This window comes from Mus pahari, chromosome 18 (genome assembly GCF_900095145.1).
Source record: "Mus pahari chromosome 18, PAHARI_EIJ_v1.1, whole genome shotgun sequence".
Classification (NCBI taxonomy): Eukaryota; Metazoa; Chordata; class Mammalia; order Rodentia; family Muridae; genus Mus; species Mus pahari.
This window is the reverse complement of record NC_034607.1, coordinates 18,306,403-18,321,225: the sequence shown is the minus strand read 5'-3', so window position 1 is coordinate 18,321,225 and position 14,823 is coordinate 18,306,403. Positions and strand designations below refer to the sequence as shown.

Sequence of the window (14,823 nt, the reverse complement as noted above, 5' to 3'; positions counted from 1 at the left end):
TTTTTTTTTTTTTTTTTTAGTTTTCCTCTTAGCACTGCCTTCATGTGTCCCATAAATTTGGGTATCTTGTGGCTTCATTTTCATTAAATTCTAAAAAAATCTTTAATTTTTTTTTTATTTCTTCCTTGACCAAGTTATCATTGAGGTGAGCATTATTCAGCTACCATCTATATGTGAGCTTTTTGTTGTTTTTGTTGTTATTGAAGACCAGCCTTAGTTCATGGTGATCTGATAGGATGCATGGGATTAACTCATTATTCTTGTATCTGTTGAGAACAGTTTTGTGACCAATTATATGGTTAGTTTTGGAGAAGGTACCATGAGGTTCTGAGAAGAAGGTATATTCTTTTGTTTTAGGATGAAATGTCCTATGATATCTGTTAAATCCATTTGGTTCATAACTTCTGTTAGTTTCACTGTGTCTCTGTTTACTTTCTGTTTCCATGATCTGTCCATTGCTAAGATTGCAGTGTTGTAGTCTCTCACTATTATTGTGTGAGGTGCAATGTATGCTTTGAGCTTTAGTAAAGTTTCTTTTATGGATGTGGATGTCCTTGCATTTGGAGCATAGATGTTCAGAATTGAGAGTTCTTCTTGGTAGATTTTTCCTTTGATAGGTATGAAGTGTCCTTCCTTATCTTTTTTTTTTTTTTTTTTTGATAACTTTAGGTTAAAAGTCAATTTTATTAAATATTAGAATGGCTATTCCAGCTTTTTTCTTGGGACCATTTGCTTGGACAATTGTTTTCCAGCCTTTTACTTTGAGGTAGTGTCTGTTTTTGTCACTGAAGTGGGTTTCCTGTATGCAGCAAAATGTTGGGTCCTGTTTATGTATCCAGTCTGTTAGTCTATGTCTTTTTATTGGGTGATTGAGTCCATTGATGTTAAGAAATAAGGAAAAGTGATTGTTTGCTTCCTATTATTTTTGTTGTTAGATGTGGAATTATGTTTGTGTAGCTATCTTCTTTTGGGTTTGTTGAAAGATTATTACTTTCTTACTTTTTCTAGGGTGTAGTTTCCCTCCTTGTCTTGGAGTTTTCCATCTATTATCCTTNGAAGGGCTGGATTTGTGGAAATATATTGTGAGAATTTGGTTTTGTCATGGAATATCTTGGTTTCTCCATCTATGGTAATTGAGAGTTTTGTTGGGTATAGTAGCCTGGGCAATGTTTGTTGTGCTCTCTTAGGGTTTGTATGACACCTACCCAGGATCTTCTAGCTTTCATAGTCTCTGGTGAGAAGTCTGGTGTAATTCTGATAGGTCTGCCTTTATATGTTACTTGACCTTTTTCCCTTACTCCTTTTAATATTCTTTCTTTGTTTTGGTGTTTTGATTATTATGTGACAGAAGGAGTTTCTTTTCTGGTCCAGTCTATTTGGAATTCTGTATGTTGCATGGGTTTCTTGTATGTTGATGGGCATCTCTTTCCTAAGGTTAGCGAAGTTTTCTACTATAGGTTTGTTTAAGATGTTTACTGACCTTTTAAGTTGGGAATCTTCACTCCCTTCTATACCTATTATCCTTAGGTTTGGTCTTCTCATTGTCCTGGTTTTCCTGGATGTTTTGGGTTAGAAGTTTTTGCATTTTGCATTTTCTTTGACTGTTGTATCAATGTTTTCTATGGTATCTTCTGAACCTGAGATTCTCTCTTCTATCTCTTGTATTCTGTTGGTGATGTTTGCATGTATAATTTCTGATCTCTATGTTTTGTATCTCCAGGGTTGGCTCCCTTTGTGATTTCTTTGTTTCTATTTCCATTTTGAGATCCTGGATAGTTTTGTTCAATTCCTTCACCTGTTTGGTTGTGTTTTCCTGTAATTGTTTAAGGGATTTTTTTGTTTGTTTGTTTCCTCTTTAAATGGCTTCTCTATGTTCTCCTGTATGTATTTAAGGGAGTTACTTATGTCCTTCTTAAAGTCCTCTATCATCATCATGAGATGTGATTTTAAATCTGAATCTTGCTTTTCTAGTGTGATGGGTATCCATGACTTACTGTAGTGGAATAACTGGGTTCTGGTGATGCCAAGTAGCCTTGGTTTCTGTTGCTTGCATTCTTATGCTTGCCCCTTGACATCTGGTTATCTCTATTGCTAGCTGCCCTTGCTGTCTCTGACTGGAGCCTGTTCCTCCTGTGATCTTGTTTGTGTCAGAACTTCTAAACCCAAGTAGAAACCTTCTATAAATCCAAAAGATTTTCAGAGCCAGTCTTGAGGAGTCCAGGGAGTACTCAGAACTTCCCCCTCAGGCACAGGGTGCTAGCGGAGTTGGCAATGCAAGGCTAGAATCCCTACCTTAAGAGGAGAGGCAAATAGGTGGTAGGAAACACATAGGACATGTGTTCTTCTAGCAGACAATGGGGTGAACAGAGTTTCAGGTACACATCCAGTGAATTTCCTGAAGAAGGGTGGTCCTCAGATCTCAAGAATGGACAGAGTTGGTGGCGTGAATCTATTGTCTAGGTAGAGAAGAGCTTGTGTTGGCAGCAGGGGAGGGTGGAGTCTGCATGGTATGGGCTCAATTAGTGAAGGAAGTCTAGATTCCCTGCCTGGAGATAGGAATATGAGGGTGATGAGGGTAATGTGCAGGGCTAAATGGGATTAGCAATGTGAGTTAGGCCTTCCTACCTGAAAAGGGAGATGTTATAATGCTTCAGAAGGCAGGCATGGGTCATGTGTCACGAGGGCATGTGGAATACTGCTGTGGGTCTAGTTCCTTTTCCTAGAGAGGGTCAGTCTACAGGTTATAAGGATGAGAATAATTATGGCATGGTTCTAGTGTGTGTCTAGAGAAGGGGCCATGTTTGGACACAGGGATACGTGAAGTAGTCATGGAGAAGGGCAGGATGGGTGGTAGGACTCTGGACTCTGGGTTGTGGGTGGGGCAAAGGGCTTTTGGTGGGGCATAGATAGGGATAATGGTGTGTGTTGGGTCTCTACCTGAAAGGGGGATTTCAGAAGGCAGGCACACATGGACCACATGTCCCTCAGGCAGTTCGCAAAAGAAGAATGTAATATTTAAGGAATTATACGTTGGATATTTTCCTAGGCTATGGGAATCATAGAGCTTATGGATTATGAAACTATTTAGAGTGAGCCTCACAAGTGGCACACCTGTCAGCATTCTGTGTAGAATGTGTTTTAACTGTGCCTTCCTACCCTGCAGTACTCCTATACAAGCCATTGCAGTATATCAGCAGGTGACTGAGTGTCACTGGTGGTCAGTACTAGTTTAGCTTATCCTTTGAACCATAGCCTTGGAAAGACTATGGTCCTGAGGTTCCTAGAGAACAGAGGCATTCTCCTTTAAAGACACTGGGTTAAAGCAAGCTGACTCCATAGCCATTGATATCCTAGGTCTCGGTGCCATGACCTTGTCCTCTTGCTATTCATATTCCATTGAATTGGCAGCGTGATTTAATTCTACGGGTCCCCAGAGATGAGTCTATGTGTTCATTTTAGATATGTAGAAGGACCCTGTCTGTGAAAGGAAACAGGCTAGGCTTCACTGACGAAAGCTCAAGGAAGGATACTTCCTCCTAGAAATGGCCACACCATAGGTCAGTGAGAGGTCCCCATTGTGTCATAGGGGTTGAGCACCACCTGTCATTCAGCACATTCAGGAAGTACAAGAGGTGAGATCACATGATGCCTCCCTGCTGCCACCTGCAGTCTGCTGAGCATCCTTAGTGAGAGTTCTCTAGAGTTGTGGGGTAGCAGCGTATAAGTTATATACAGAGCATTTGTTATAAAATGTCATTTTCTGCTTTCAGTAAACATTCAAGATGTGGTATTACAAGAGAATTTGGAAAAAGAAGATCAAATTCTGGTGTCCTTGGCAGGATTAAAACAGGTATGTGCACTACTCTGACACTACTGCGTGTGTCACGAGCCAGCACCCACTGCCAGCTCTGGGGAAGGTGACTCCACATGTAGGACACATGATGTGACGAGAGGGTGGGGGGTGCTGGGATGCTGTGCTTAGCTCCTGTGTAGAAGTGGTGTGAGGCAGTCTGGTTGATCTGGTGATCAGTACAGCAGAGGCATGGCAGTGTGCGTGGAGGGTCGATTCCCATCCTAGCTCGCTGCAGGCTGTCTTGCTGGAGATAGCAAGAGACTTCACCACACTGGCCCACAGCTTAAACCTAGGACCTATGCTTTCTAGAACATCCATGACTGAAGGTCACTGGAGCTACAGATGAAGGGAACTGCTATAGGAAAGCAAGTGAACGGCAAGTCTGCTCCTACTACATGCCATGCCATCTAGCATTTAGCTACAAACTTATCTTTTCCTTATCTTCGTCTCCTTTGAAAACAGATCAAAGACATTCTGAAAGGTTCCCTGCGCTTCAACCAGAGCCAGCTGGAGGCTGAAGAGAACGAGCAGATGACCATCGCTGATGACCACTACTGCCTCGGTGGCCAGGACCAGGGCAGCCAAGTCCCTAGGGCTGCCAAGCAGGTACAGGGGTTTTTATGAGTCCTGAAAATGGGCTGTCACGCAGTTAGCACAAGTTTCTCAAAGTCCGGAATAAGGACAGTCCTATCCAAGTACTTGAGGCTCTCAGATAGGGAGTTCAGCGGTGAGTTGACACACCCGAGCCCTAAGAACTGAGTACTGTTGTCCAGGCTGAGTACCCCAGACCCGGAGGGGATAGCATTCCACAGTGGTAACAGTGAGACTCGGGTCTGAGAGTTGCAGAGGGCACACTGCCTGAGCCTGTGTGTGCAGCATGGGTCTGAGCCTCCAGCACCCTCTGAGGTGAGAACTCAGCCGTCTGCTTCTGAGGGCAGTGGGTCAGGTGCTTCCAGCTTTTGTCTCCAGTCCACTGACACTGGAAGGACTGTAGTCTTCCTAATGATGCCTAGGGCGGTTTCTCTTGGTTAGTTCCCTTTTGCCTAAATTGTTTTCTTACCTTCATGGGAAAGAACTCTTATTACATTGCTGTCTACCTGATAAAGACAGGGTCAGCAAATGTCCTCTATGAAAGGCAGAGTCATCCTAGAACCTACTACCACATACGATCATCTCCATCATGTTTAAGATTTTCTTTCAGCTTTGGTTCGGTTCGCTTTGGTTCGGTTTGGTTTTTGTTTAGCAGCTCTTTAAAACTGTCATGCTGTCTCCAGTTGAGAGCCTGGGTTGCCAGTCTCTCCTCAGGTTTCAGCATCCCACATTCTACTGGGTGTTCTGACTAGAGGGTTCTTGGGCTTCCGTGATTGCTTAGTCCTTGCTGTTTATCAGGACCAGAACAAGAAGGCGTGAAGGGTGGCTAGGCAGGAGACCCTGTATCCTGTGCCAGTACAGCTGTGTCTCCTCTACACTTCTTACTGTGCATCCCTGGCCAACAAAAAACAGTTGTTCATGTCTCGAAAAACCAAAAAAAAAAAAAAAAAAAAAGCACATAAAAACTTCTTTGAGGAACACTATCCATCCGCTGCATTTACATTGTTCCAGGGATAGGTCTGGCTCTTCCCATAGTTGTAAGAACATATAGAGCAAGGTGTGTTGGCCTTTTGGTAAGTACAGAACCAATAACTACTGCAAAGATGCTACTGAATGCTTCTTATGGGAAGGAATTAGGAGGAGTGACTTCCAAAGTAGCCAGTCTCCTCTCCCACCTGCTTATGTGAGTGTATGCCCTCAGAGCTCCATCAAAGCCCCCCACAAGCAGGTGTCCTACCAGAGTGCAGGTTTTTTTGTTTTTGTTTTTTTAGTTGAATTCTGAATTTTGGGCTTTCTGGATTAGCTCAAACCAGGGTCCTTGGGAAAGACCTTCCATGTAGCATCTCAAAGGGGCTGAGTTTTAGATTCCTGTAAGGAATGGGAGTGGTGCAGGCGCAGCTTGGCCTAAGGTGATCCTTCTAGTCTTGCCAGGTAACTAAGGTCTCCATGCTGCATCTGGGGAACCTCAACTCCTGTCTTGGAAATAAAAGCAAGTGCTTATCACTTTGATAAACTTAGGAAGTCCTTGGTCCTTAGGTGATGTCCTCTAGAAGTGTTCCTGTGACCTCTTCTGCTCTTTCTCTCCGCAGAGGAAGGCCACTAGCCATCCATAGGCACTGAAGTCTTGCTTGACTGTGACTTACTTGCCAGGCCTCTCCCGTCAGTATGCCCTGGCCTGCACCACCCTCACCAGTGGTTCCCAAGTGTGACTTTTTTTGAAGGTGGTTTTATTTGCAGTAATCTGTGACTTTATCTTTGCTCTCTAAACCTAGGGTCCTTACCATGTTCCGTGAGTTTAATTATTTGAATGTCTAAAAATTACCCATACCACTGTTTCTAGGTAGCGGACTTTTTCCTTGACTGTCTGTCATCCACCCCTGTAAAACAGTACGTATTTGGAAGCCTATCTGTCCTTGCTTCCTGTGAATAAAGGGTAAAATTCTATTCTAGAACAGGGCAAGAATCAAAGGCAGCTGCAAACTCTTTATAGACAAGGCCAAGGCCACAGGTTTGTCTGCAGCAGCAGCTGTGCAGTTTCCTTTTATCCCAGCCTCTCCTCAAATGCCCTTTGTAGCTTCTTTCTTAGAGCGTTTACTGCCTAGAGCAGTCTCAAAGTCCCCTTTCCATGTTAATTTTATTGTTGACATAGAGGTCCGTTTCCACAGTGTTGCATGAATCATGAAGAAGACAATGCTGGAATCTGGATAGGCAGTTTTCCTTTCCCTGATTCCAGTGCCCGACTCAGGTCTATTTCTTGAGCGCTTTGAGCTGAAGTTCTCAAGGGCAGGTGCTGTTGCCTCAGTGGGCCTATGGGAAGAGACCTCCACAGGGCCAGCCTAGAGAGAACTCTCAGCCACAGAACTGTTCCTGCCCACCTCTTTGCTTCTTCAGCATTGAGCAGCAGGCTCTGCAAAGGCCTTCACCCATGAGGACCCCAGTGCAGTCGGGCACTGATAGGATCCAGCATGCAGCATAACTGGGATGCATCTCCGTCAAGGCTTTACAGTTAGGTGGAGGCCATCTAGCCCTGGGCCTATACCATCCGGCCATTGTCAGCCAGTAGTGCACTGCTCCAGGTCTCCAGGGCACTAGAGAGCTAGGTAGGTGCTCACCGCTAGTGGCTCCTACAGCCAAGGTTTTGTTGCTGTTGTTTGAGGTTGTACCTTTGATTAACTTGATGTCCATCCTTGGGACACAGTATGTAATTCTTCACAGAAACTGACCATCACTCTCCTTAGAGGGCAGAGCATCTGCATTAACGCTCCAGCTGTGACCTTGGCTTCCCTGTCGAGCCACATCAAATCACATGTTTAGGTCTGCTAGACCTAAATCAGTAGCATTCATCAACTGCTCCCGGAGCTTTGTAAACACTTGACTGGACTGTTTGCCCCATTCAAAGAAATATGGGAGGCTTTGTGATTAGGATTTGGGAATCCAAATAGAACAGGAACCAGCCATGCCTAGGAATTCTCACAGCTGCTTCTAAGTTATTAGAATTGACCATGAGATATTATCAAGCTCAGGTCGGTCCTCTGTCTTGGGCACTGGTGTTTTTCCCTTAGAGACCTTGTAGCCATTTACAGCCAAGAAATTTAAAGTCTCTTAGACATTTTTATCTGAATCCTCACAGGCAAGCTTGCAATTAGGATATTATTGTCTACATATTGTGGCAAAGTTCTAATTCTCCTTAAGTCTTTGCCCAGGTTTTCCTCAAAAATGGCAGTGGAATTTTTAAATCCTTTTGGAAACACTGGAAGGAAAAACTTTAGGAAGATTAGGAGCAACAGGACAGATGCCCACACAGCTTCATGTGGACATGCCCTGGACAAGCCTACTCTCCCCTCCTGGTTCCTAACTGCTGGAGATCCTCAAAGACTGTCTGTCTGTCTGTCTGTCTGTCTGTCTTTTTCTGTCTTTATTTCTTTCCTTTTTTCAGTATAGAATAAAGTTCATTCAGGGAGGTGAGTTGAGAGGACAGTAGAGGCAGAGAAAGTTACAGAGTGGGAGAGAAAATAGAGAAGTAGAGGCCAGCCATGGCCATGAGCACGTGGAGAGGCAGGGAAAGGAAGGGGGAGGGAAGAGCTCAAGAGAACAGAGAGAAGCAAGCGGGAAGCAGGAGTGAGAGCCCTCAGTGTTTCTAAACCCTGCTTGAGAAGTTGGTCAGGCACAGTCTGGAGTCCAGTCTTGGACTCTAGTGTGCTCGAGGCCAGCTCTTACTTCGCTGTAAGACTTCATCTTCTGCTGACAAAAAGAAGCTAACAGGAGTCAGGTGTGCTCTGTAGCCTCCATCTCAGGGACAGTCTGTGCCCTCTCCTCTCAGTGTCTCCCCTCATTCCCCAGCTGTTCAGATAAGCCAGCAAATCCTATGGTGGCCTCTTTCTTCGTATTGGAATGCCTGGAGGGTAACTGCCCACAAGACAGCCTGCATCCTCATCTTCTTTGGCCACTGATGGAGCCTTAGAAAGGAATACCTAGTTGAGGAAGGTTAGTTTCCTGACCCACAGCCAATGTTGGAGTTTTATCAAGTGTCAAGAACTGCTCTAAACTGTGAAGTAAGTTCCCAGGCCTATGTGGCTACTGAGGCCCTTACCACTGGTTATGTCTGAGGACATCTCAATCTTTACATGAAGCCAAAGGGTTTGCATCCGGCCTCTGCTGAGTTCTCCTCATTTTGACCAAGTAACTGTGTGTTTTCTTCTATGTTTCCTTCAAGGAACTTCTCTAATGATCCAGCCTGGCTTGTATTCACTCCAACCGTAATAGGATCTTGATTAAGAGGAGTTTCTGTCATGGCCCCTGGCAGCATGGCCAGGTGTTCCCTCTCTCATCAGGAGTATTGACTGAAGAGTTTGACTATCTGTCCACAAATGTCTGGATCCTAAAAACGTCTGTTATAAATAAGAGGGTAAAACTGGTCCAGCCTTCTGGCTTTGTCGTCTGTACAAGTTACAGGTGATGAAAGGCATGTGTACACAAACAGGATCTCCATCTGCATTAGGAGCATGTTGGAGAAGGAGGGCTCCATTTGCTGGTTTATACTTGGCCTTGTGTCTAGTGGTGCTGTCAGGAAGAAGAGAGCCTCTGGTCCTGGGGTAATGTGGGCACAGGGGACCTGGGAAGGCCTCTGCACATGGAAGCCTGCCAGGGCCCTGCTCTGCAGCGGCCTGAGGAGGAGAGAGAGAGACCTCTTTCTTCAGAGCTTGGAAGAGGCCAAGCAGTGTGTTCACCTTTAGGAAGACTTTCAGGCACCTCACTTGGTCTCCTTTCTTAGCTTTCAGCCTATCAGAATCCCTCATTCCGATATATCACTATAAAACCCTGTAGTGACCATAGGGAATTTTCTAGTCGTTGGCACATAGTCAGCCATCAGCCAGTGACAGAATCATTGTTAGCAGGCTCTGCTTTGGTAGAGATGCCTTGTTGCCTGTACTAGTTACCTATGAGGTATGTGTTGGGGTGTTATCCGGAATGCAAATCCTACGGTTCTTTACCCAGGTTTAACTTTTCTAGTTTGGTCCATGTCTACAGATTTCAGAACCTGAAAAACACTGGCTGGCACTCCTGGCATCCAGCTTGCTGGCTGTTCAGTACTGCCATCTGAAGCTGTAAGATTAGGCAACTGGGCAGTTGCAGGGCTGGACTCTCTAAAAGAAGATGGTTTCCTCTGGAGTACCATTCCAGCCTTCCCCTTGACTGTGATGTAGCTCTGTAATGGATGTTGTGCTGAAGCTCGCTGCAGTCGGGCATGCCCAGCTGATCAGCCTGCTGGGCCAGGACAGGGGAGCACAATGGTCACTCAGGCCTTTCTGCACTGTGCTAGGACTCTTAGCCAGCCACTCATCAGCCCACTCAACTGCCAACCCAAAAGAAATGCCCATATACTCATTCAGATGGCAGGACTGAACAGCCAGCAGGTCGGATGCCAGTGTTTCTCAGGGTCTGCCCTAAGCGCACAGGAGAGAGAGCTTAGAAAGGGCAAGCACTGGGCAGTGGCCGCCCACTTGGTCTGAATGCCACTGGGAAATCACTGGGAAGGCCACCCTACCCAGGTTGCTATAACTTGTACCCAGATACAAGAAACTTGCCCTTTTGTCAGTACAAAGCCAGGAAGCAGACCCTGCACACAGCACATTAGGGAACACTGGGGATGGCACCCTAAGAGGGGTTTATTGTGAGTAGTTTTGTATATCCTCAAGGAGAGGCCTGCCATAGCAGCAGATGTGGACACATGCATACATCCTGGAGATCACACCACTTCATACATTGCATGTTTAAAACTGAAGGACAGCCGGGCGTGGTGGCGCACGCCTTTAATCCCAGCACTCGGGAGGCAGAGGCAGGCGGATTTCTGAGTTTGAGGCCAGCCTGGTCTACAAAGTGAGTTCCAGGACAGCCAGGGCTATACAGAGAAAAAACCCTGTCTCGAAGAACATAAATAAATAAATAAATAAATAAATAAATAAATAAATAAATACTGGAGGATGGCTGCCGGGACATGGTGGTGCACGGCTATAATCTGAGGGCTGAAAAGGTTGAAGCCTTTAGAGAGATCATGAGTTAGAGACCAGTTCTGGCAAGACCCTGTCTCAGAATTTAAAAACAGAACAAAACTATAGGAACTCCTTCATGACAAAGAAATTCGCATGAAGATGAGACTATAGTGCACAAAGTTTATGGCACCTTATGGCAGCCATGTGAGCAAAGGGCCACTCAGAGAGTCACACCTGAGCCAGGCTGACCCCCAACCATTTTAACTGCTCACTGTGAGCATTCGCAAGCAGGCACAGAGCTCTAACCAGGAGCCTCTCAAGTGGGGACAGTGATGGGGACAGGGTTGGATTTCTTCCCTCAACTCAGAGTCTCTTTCAAGCACCCCTAAGTGAGTTACTTTTTCAGTAAAACTTTGTTATGCCAGAATGTTTGTTTCCTTCTGTCTCTGTAGTAATATGTTCCCAGCGCTAGTAGCTTCAGAACTTAAGTCGGGAACCTCAGGAACTACTGTGAGCTTAAGGAAGCTGTTTCTGCCTTCCAGTTCACCATCTTAAATTGTGAATGTCAGAGGTAGAACGCGCCTGAGTCAGCCCCAGTGTCACCAAAGGTAGGAACTTTGGAGAGGGGCCAGAGGCTAGATAGATTTCCCTTGAAAGTGCTGCTAAGTCGCTCAGACCCAGGGGGAACTTCCAGCCAAAGTACTCCCTCTCTCTGTTAGAGCAGTGGGGGACACAGCAGGGCAGAGGAGGCAGGTGCGGACCCTGTCAGCAGTCAGCACCCTGCTGAGGGAAGGTGTCCACACCAGCTGGTACTGGATGGCCTTGGCAGGATCATAGCGTTTGCTAGCTAACTTTACTTAATTTTGTTTTTCAGACAGGGTCTCACTCTCTATGGGCTGCTTTCCAGATGCTAGGATTGAAAGTGTGAGCCACCATACCAGCCAACCCAAAACCTTTGTCTGTCCATAGATAATTAGTAATTGTCAGCTAGAATGTAAAAATCTACTTGTAAAGGGGAAGATAACTGTGGACTAAGTTAGTGTTACATGGTTTACCACTGGACTATGCTTTTCTTGACTTTCCTATTTATTTTTCTTGGCTGTTTATTTTTCCTATTTATTCCTGGTACTTGCCAGTTACCACCATTGCTCCAGGAGACCCACACGTGTGCACCCAAGATTAGCTGGCTGTGAGATAGCACAATCTCTCCAGGTGCGGTAGCTCACACGGAAAAGCCTCTTTTGTGAGTCTATACATACATGACACTGTGCCCACAGAGCAGGAGCTATGGTCCTCCCCTTCTCTCACAGATGGGAGATTTAAGCTTCCCGGGTGGTTCTCGTGAGGCTGCTATAGGAGTGGCACCTATGGCCTGGTGGCTGACCGCTGGGCTGGCCTCCTACGGTGTGGGTGCTGGGCTGGCCTCCTACGGCGTGGGTGCTGGGCTGGCCTTGGAGCTTCTCAAACAGGAACTTGGTTTTTGTCTCCTGGGAGGTAAGTGTTTGGGGCTCACAAGGCCATGCCAGCCCAGCACCACCACGTCATGGCTGGGCTCCAGGCCTGGGAGCAGCAGGACCAACCAGGCATCTTTCCAAACTGGGTGCAGGGTGAGATGGGACCTGGCCTCCATGCCACTCCAGCCAGGCCTCTGTTCAGTGCAGTCAGTCACTCCTGCAGTCACAGGCCTTCTCTGGTTTTACTTCACAGGCCTCTTCAGAGATGCCAGGGTGCACAGGTGGAGCGGCCTCTGATGACTTCATTCTGGTTTCCAAAGAAGATGAGGGGCACCGTGCCAGGGGGGCCTTCTCAGGCCAGGCCCAGCCTCTTCTCACCCTCAGAAGCACTTCTGGGAAAAGCCGAGTCCCAGCCTGCTCCCCACTGCTGTTCTCAGACCCACTGATGGGCCCAGCCTCAGCCTCCTCCAGCAACCCCAGCTCCAGCCCCGAAGATGACAGCAGCAAGGACTCTGGCTTCACCATTGTGAGCCCCTTGGACATCTGAACACAGGGACCCCACTAGCGGACACCCTGCTGAACCAGTGTTTCTTTCCCAGCATGCATTTGGCATTGTTTCAACCCACTGGAACTCTTTACAAAGAGGCAACTATGCTTCCTTCAATGCACTGTGTTTACCAAAATGCAGATAGAGTTTTCCAGACCCTTACCTGACCCTGTGACCCTTGTTCCGATTAGGGCCAGGTCAGGTCCCTAGCTCCATACCCACTGTCAGACACAGCAGACCACATCAGAGCCACATGTCTTCCATCCCCTCCTCCCCAGCAGTTCTGCCAGTTTACACTCAGAAGGAAAAGTTGGTTTCAAGACTTGCCCTTATCACAGCTTCAGCCACAGGGAACTTGATACTTCGTGAAACCTGGCAGGCGTCTCACTCCTGCCTTGGAAGCCCAACCACAGACTTGCCAAACAGAGGGAGCAGGGCGGGGGGGGGGGGGGGCTCCCAGGGCTGGAGTCAGAGTGAATTGTAGGAGCAGGGTCTCAGATTAAAAATCAGATTCTTGTTTGACACAAATACAGTTCTGGACCCTGAGCTACATAAACTTCAGCCACCACTGTTCCTCCTTGAACAACTGTATTTTTCCTTCCAGAGTCCCCACAGCCGGGAGTGCAGTCGCTCTATGCCAGTCTGCGCTGAAATGGTTTTAAGAGTCACGGGACTAACATCCTTGAATTGGAGAAATGTGTCCAGAGCTCTCCTGTCAGGTCTCTGAGCATGTTTCAGAGCTACAGTGGCCTGTTAAGTGAGGCGCACAGAGGAAAACCACATTCTCACACCCCAGAGTCAGACCTCCTGGGAATTAGACCTGGAGTCCCTTCTGTGGGAACAGGCTTCCTGTAGAGTGTTCCAGGTGCCACAAGGATGCAGGGCTCCTATTCAACCCCCATTCTTGGAGCTCAGCTGTAAACTCTGCATCCAGACATTCCAAGGATGGGCCTGCCTGCCTCGGGGTCCCTGCCTGGGCTGGGTATACGTGAGACACCTCCCCGTCTATTGGCCGAGTACAGAGCTGTATTGGACACAAAGCTAGGGGCAGTGGGGACAGAGGATAGATGACATCTAGCAGATGCTACACCTCTGCCTTCTGTCCTCCTCAGAGAGCAGCTGGGCCTCTGGGCAGTGCCCCACCCATTAATAGCATTGTAATTCTCCACAGACAGGAATGCTAATGTCAGGAGGCTCTGCAGGCTTCTCCTTAGTTGTACTGCATAGTGGGGCTGGTGGCTCACTCACACGGTGGCGAGGCTCAATCATGGCCTCATGAATTCTGCCCCCTGCCTCTGACCATCCTGAGGAGCCTGCTCACACACATGTCCCATGAAGCTGCTCTGTAAGAACCAGGGCCACTATTTTCCAGGTATCCATCCCCTGATGGAAGGCTGCCATCAGCCATTCCACTTAAAGATTTGACTTACAGTGTCTGTACCTTAGATCTAGGGTGCCATGTCTGTCACCACTGAGCCCTGTCCCCAGCATTTCCTTTGCACTGAGAATAAGGTCAATAGATGACTATCACTGGCTACCACCGGGCCAAGGTGGATCGGCTGACCCCTTGCCATTTGAATGGGCACTTCATAAGCCCTCAACCTACCTGCCCTGCCCATGCCCGTGATGTACCCCCCTCCTGTGCTTGTGAGGGTGCCACACGAGAACCCCAGGTTCACACTGAGATGTTTCTATGGTCCCTAGTCAGGCCCCTCTCTCCTTGGAAGAACCAAGGATGGAAAGAGCTCTTCTCTAAGTGACTCCATTCTTCGCTGATGAACAGTGCTTCCCTTTGTTACCTACATGGCTGGGGTGGGATGTATTCCTTCCCTGTGACTTTATCAGGTACTTCTGTGTAATTGTACATTTTCAAGTCCTGGATATATAGATCCTTTTTCTTTAACCACATGCTAATCATCAGTTTTAATCTCTCACATTTTGATTATAGCAGCTAATACAGTTTTATACAAGCCAAGCTTAGATTAAGCCCCACTGTCGTCTGCCTTTTTATACACATGTCTGTGTTTCATGCAGTCCTCTCTGATCACATTGGAAGTAAAACATACCTGTGTGCTACAGAGGGTCACAGACCTGCCTCGTCTCTCGGGTGTGCCTCGGTTCAGTTCTCGGGACCTTCCTGGCTTAGCTTGGCAAGATGACCTTCTGTTCTGCACTAACTGCAACTTGAAGTGACCACACTGCCACTGAGTGAAACTCTGGAGGGCAGCGGCCTCCCCAGAGCCCACTTCTCGTAGGGGTGAATCTCCTCCGCACGGGTTGGCTGTGCTGGACAACCTTGGCAGCCATGTCTTTAGTGTCAGAAACTCGAGTATAACCTGCTGTTCGATGCAGGTTGCTTTTGCTTGCTAAAATTCTCCCAGTGGCCAC

At 47.1% G+C, this 14,823-nt stretch overlaps 1 protein-coding gene across 4 annotated transcripts in view; it reads left to right on the top strand.

Annotated features, from left to right (window-relative positions):
• Positions 1-12,870, top strand: part of Tbc1d5 (TBC1 domain family member 5) — a 429,267-nt gene extending 416,397 nt beyond the window's left edge. For all 4 annotated transcript variants that reach the window (XM_021217926.2, XM_021217924.2, XM_029531230.1 and 1 more), the window contains 3 exons: positions 3,771-3,850; positions 4,316-4,459; positions 12,142-12,870. In XM_021217926.2, the coding sequence (XP_021073585.1) occupies positions 3,771-3,850; positions 4,316-4,459; positions 12,142-12,435 (518 nt within the window). In that variant the 3' untranslated portion in view covers positions 12,436-12,870. The remainder of the gene's footprint in view (positions 1-3,770; positions 3,851-4,315; positions 4,460-12,141) is intronic.
• Positions 12,871-14,823: the final 1,953 nt, after the last annotated feature.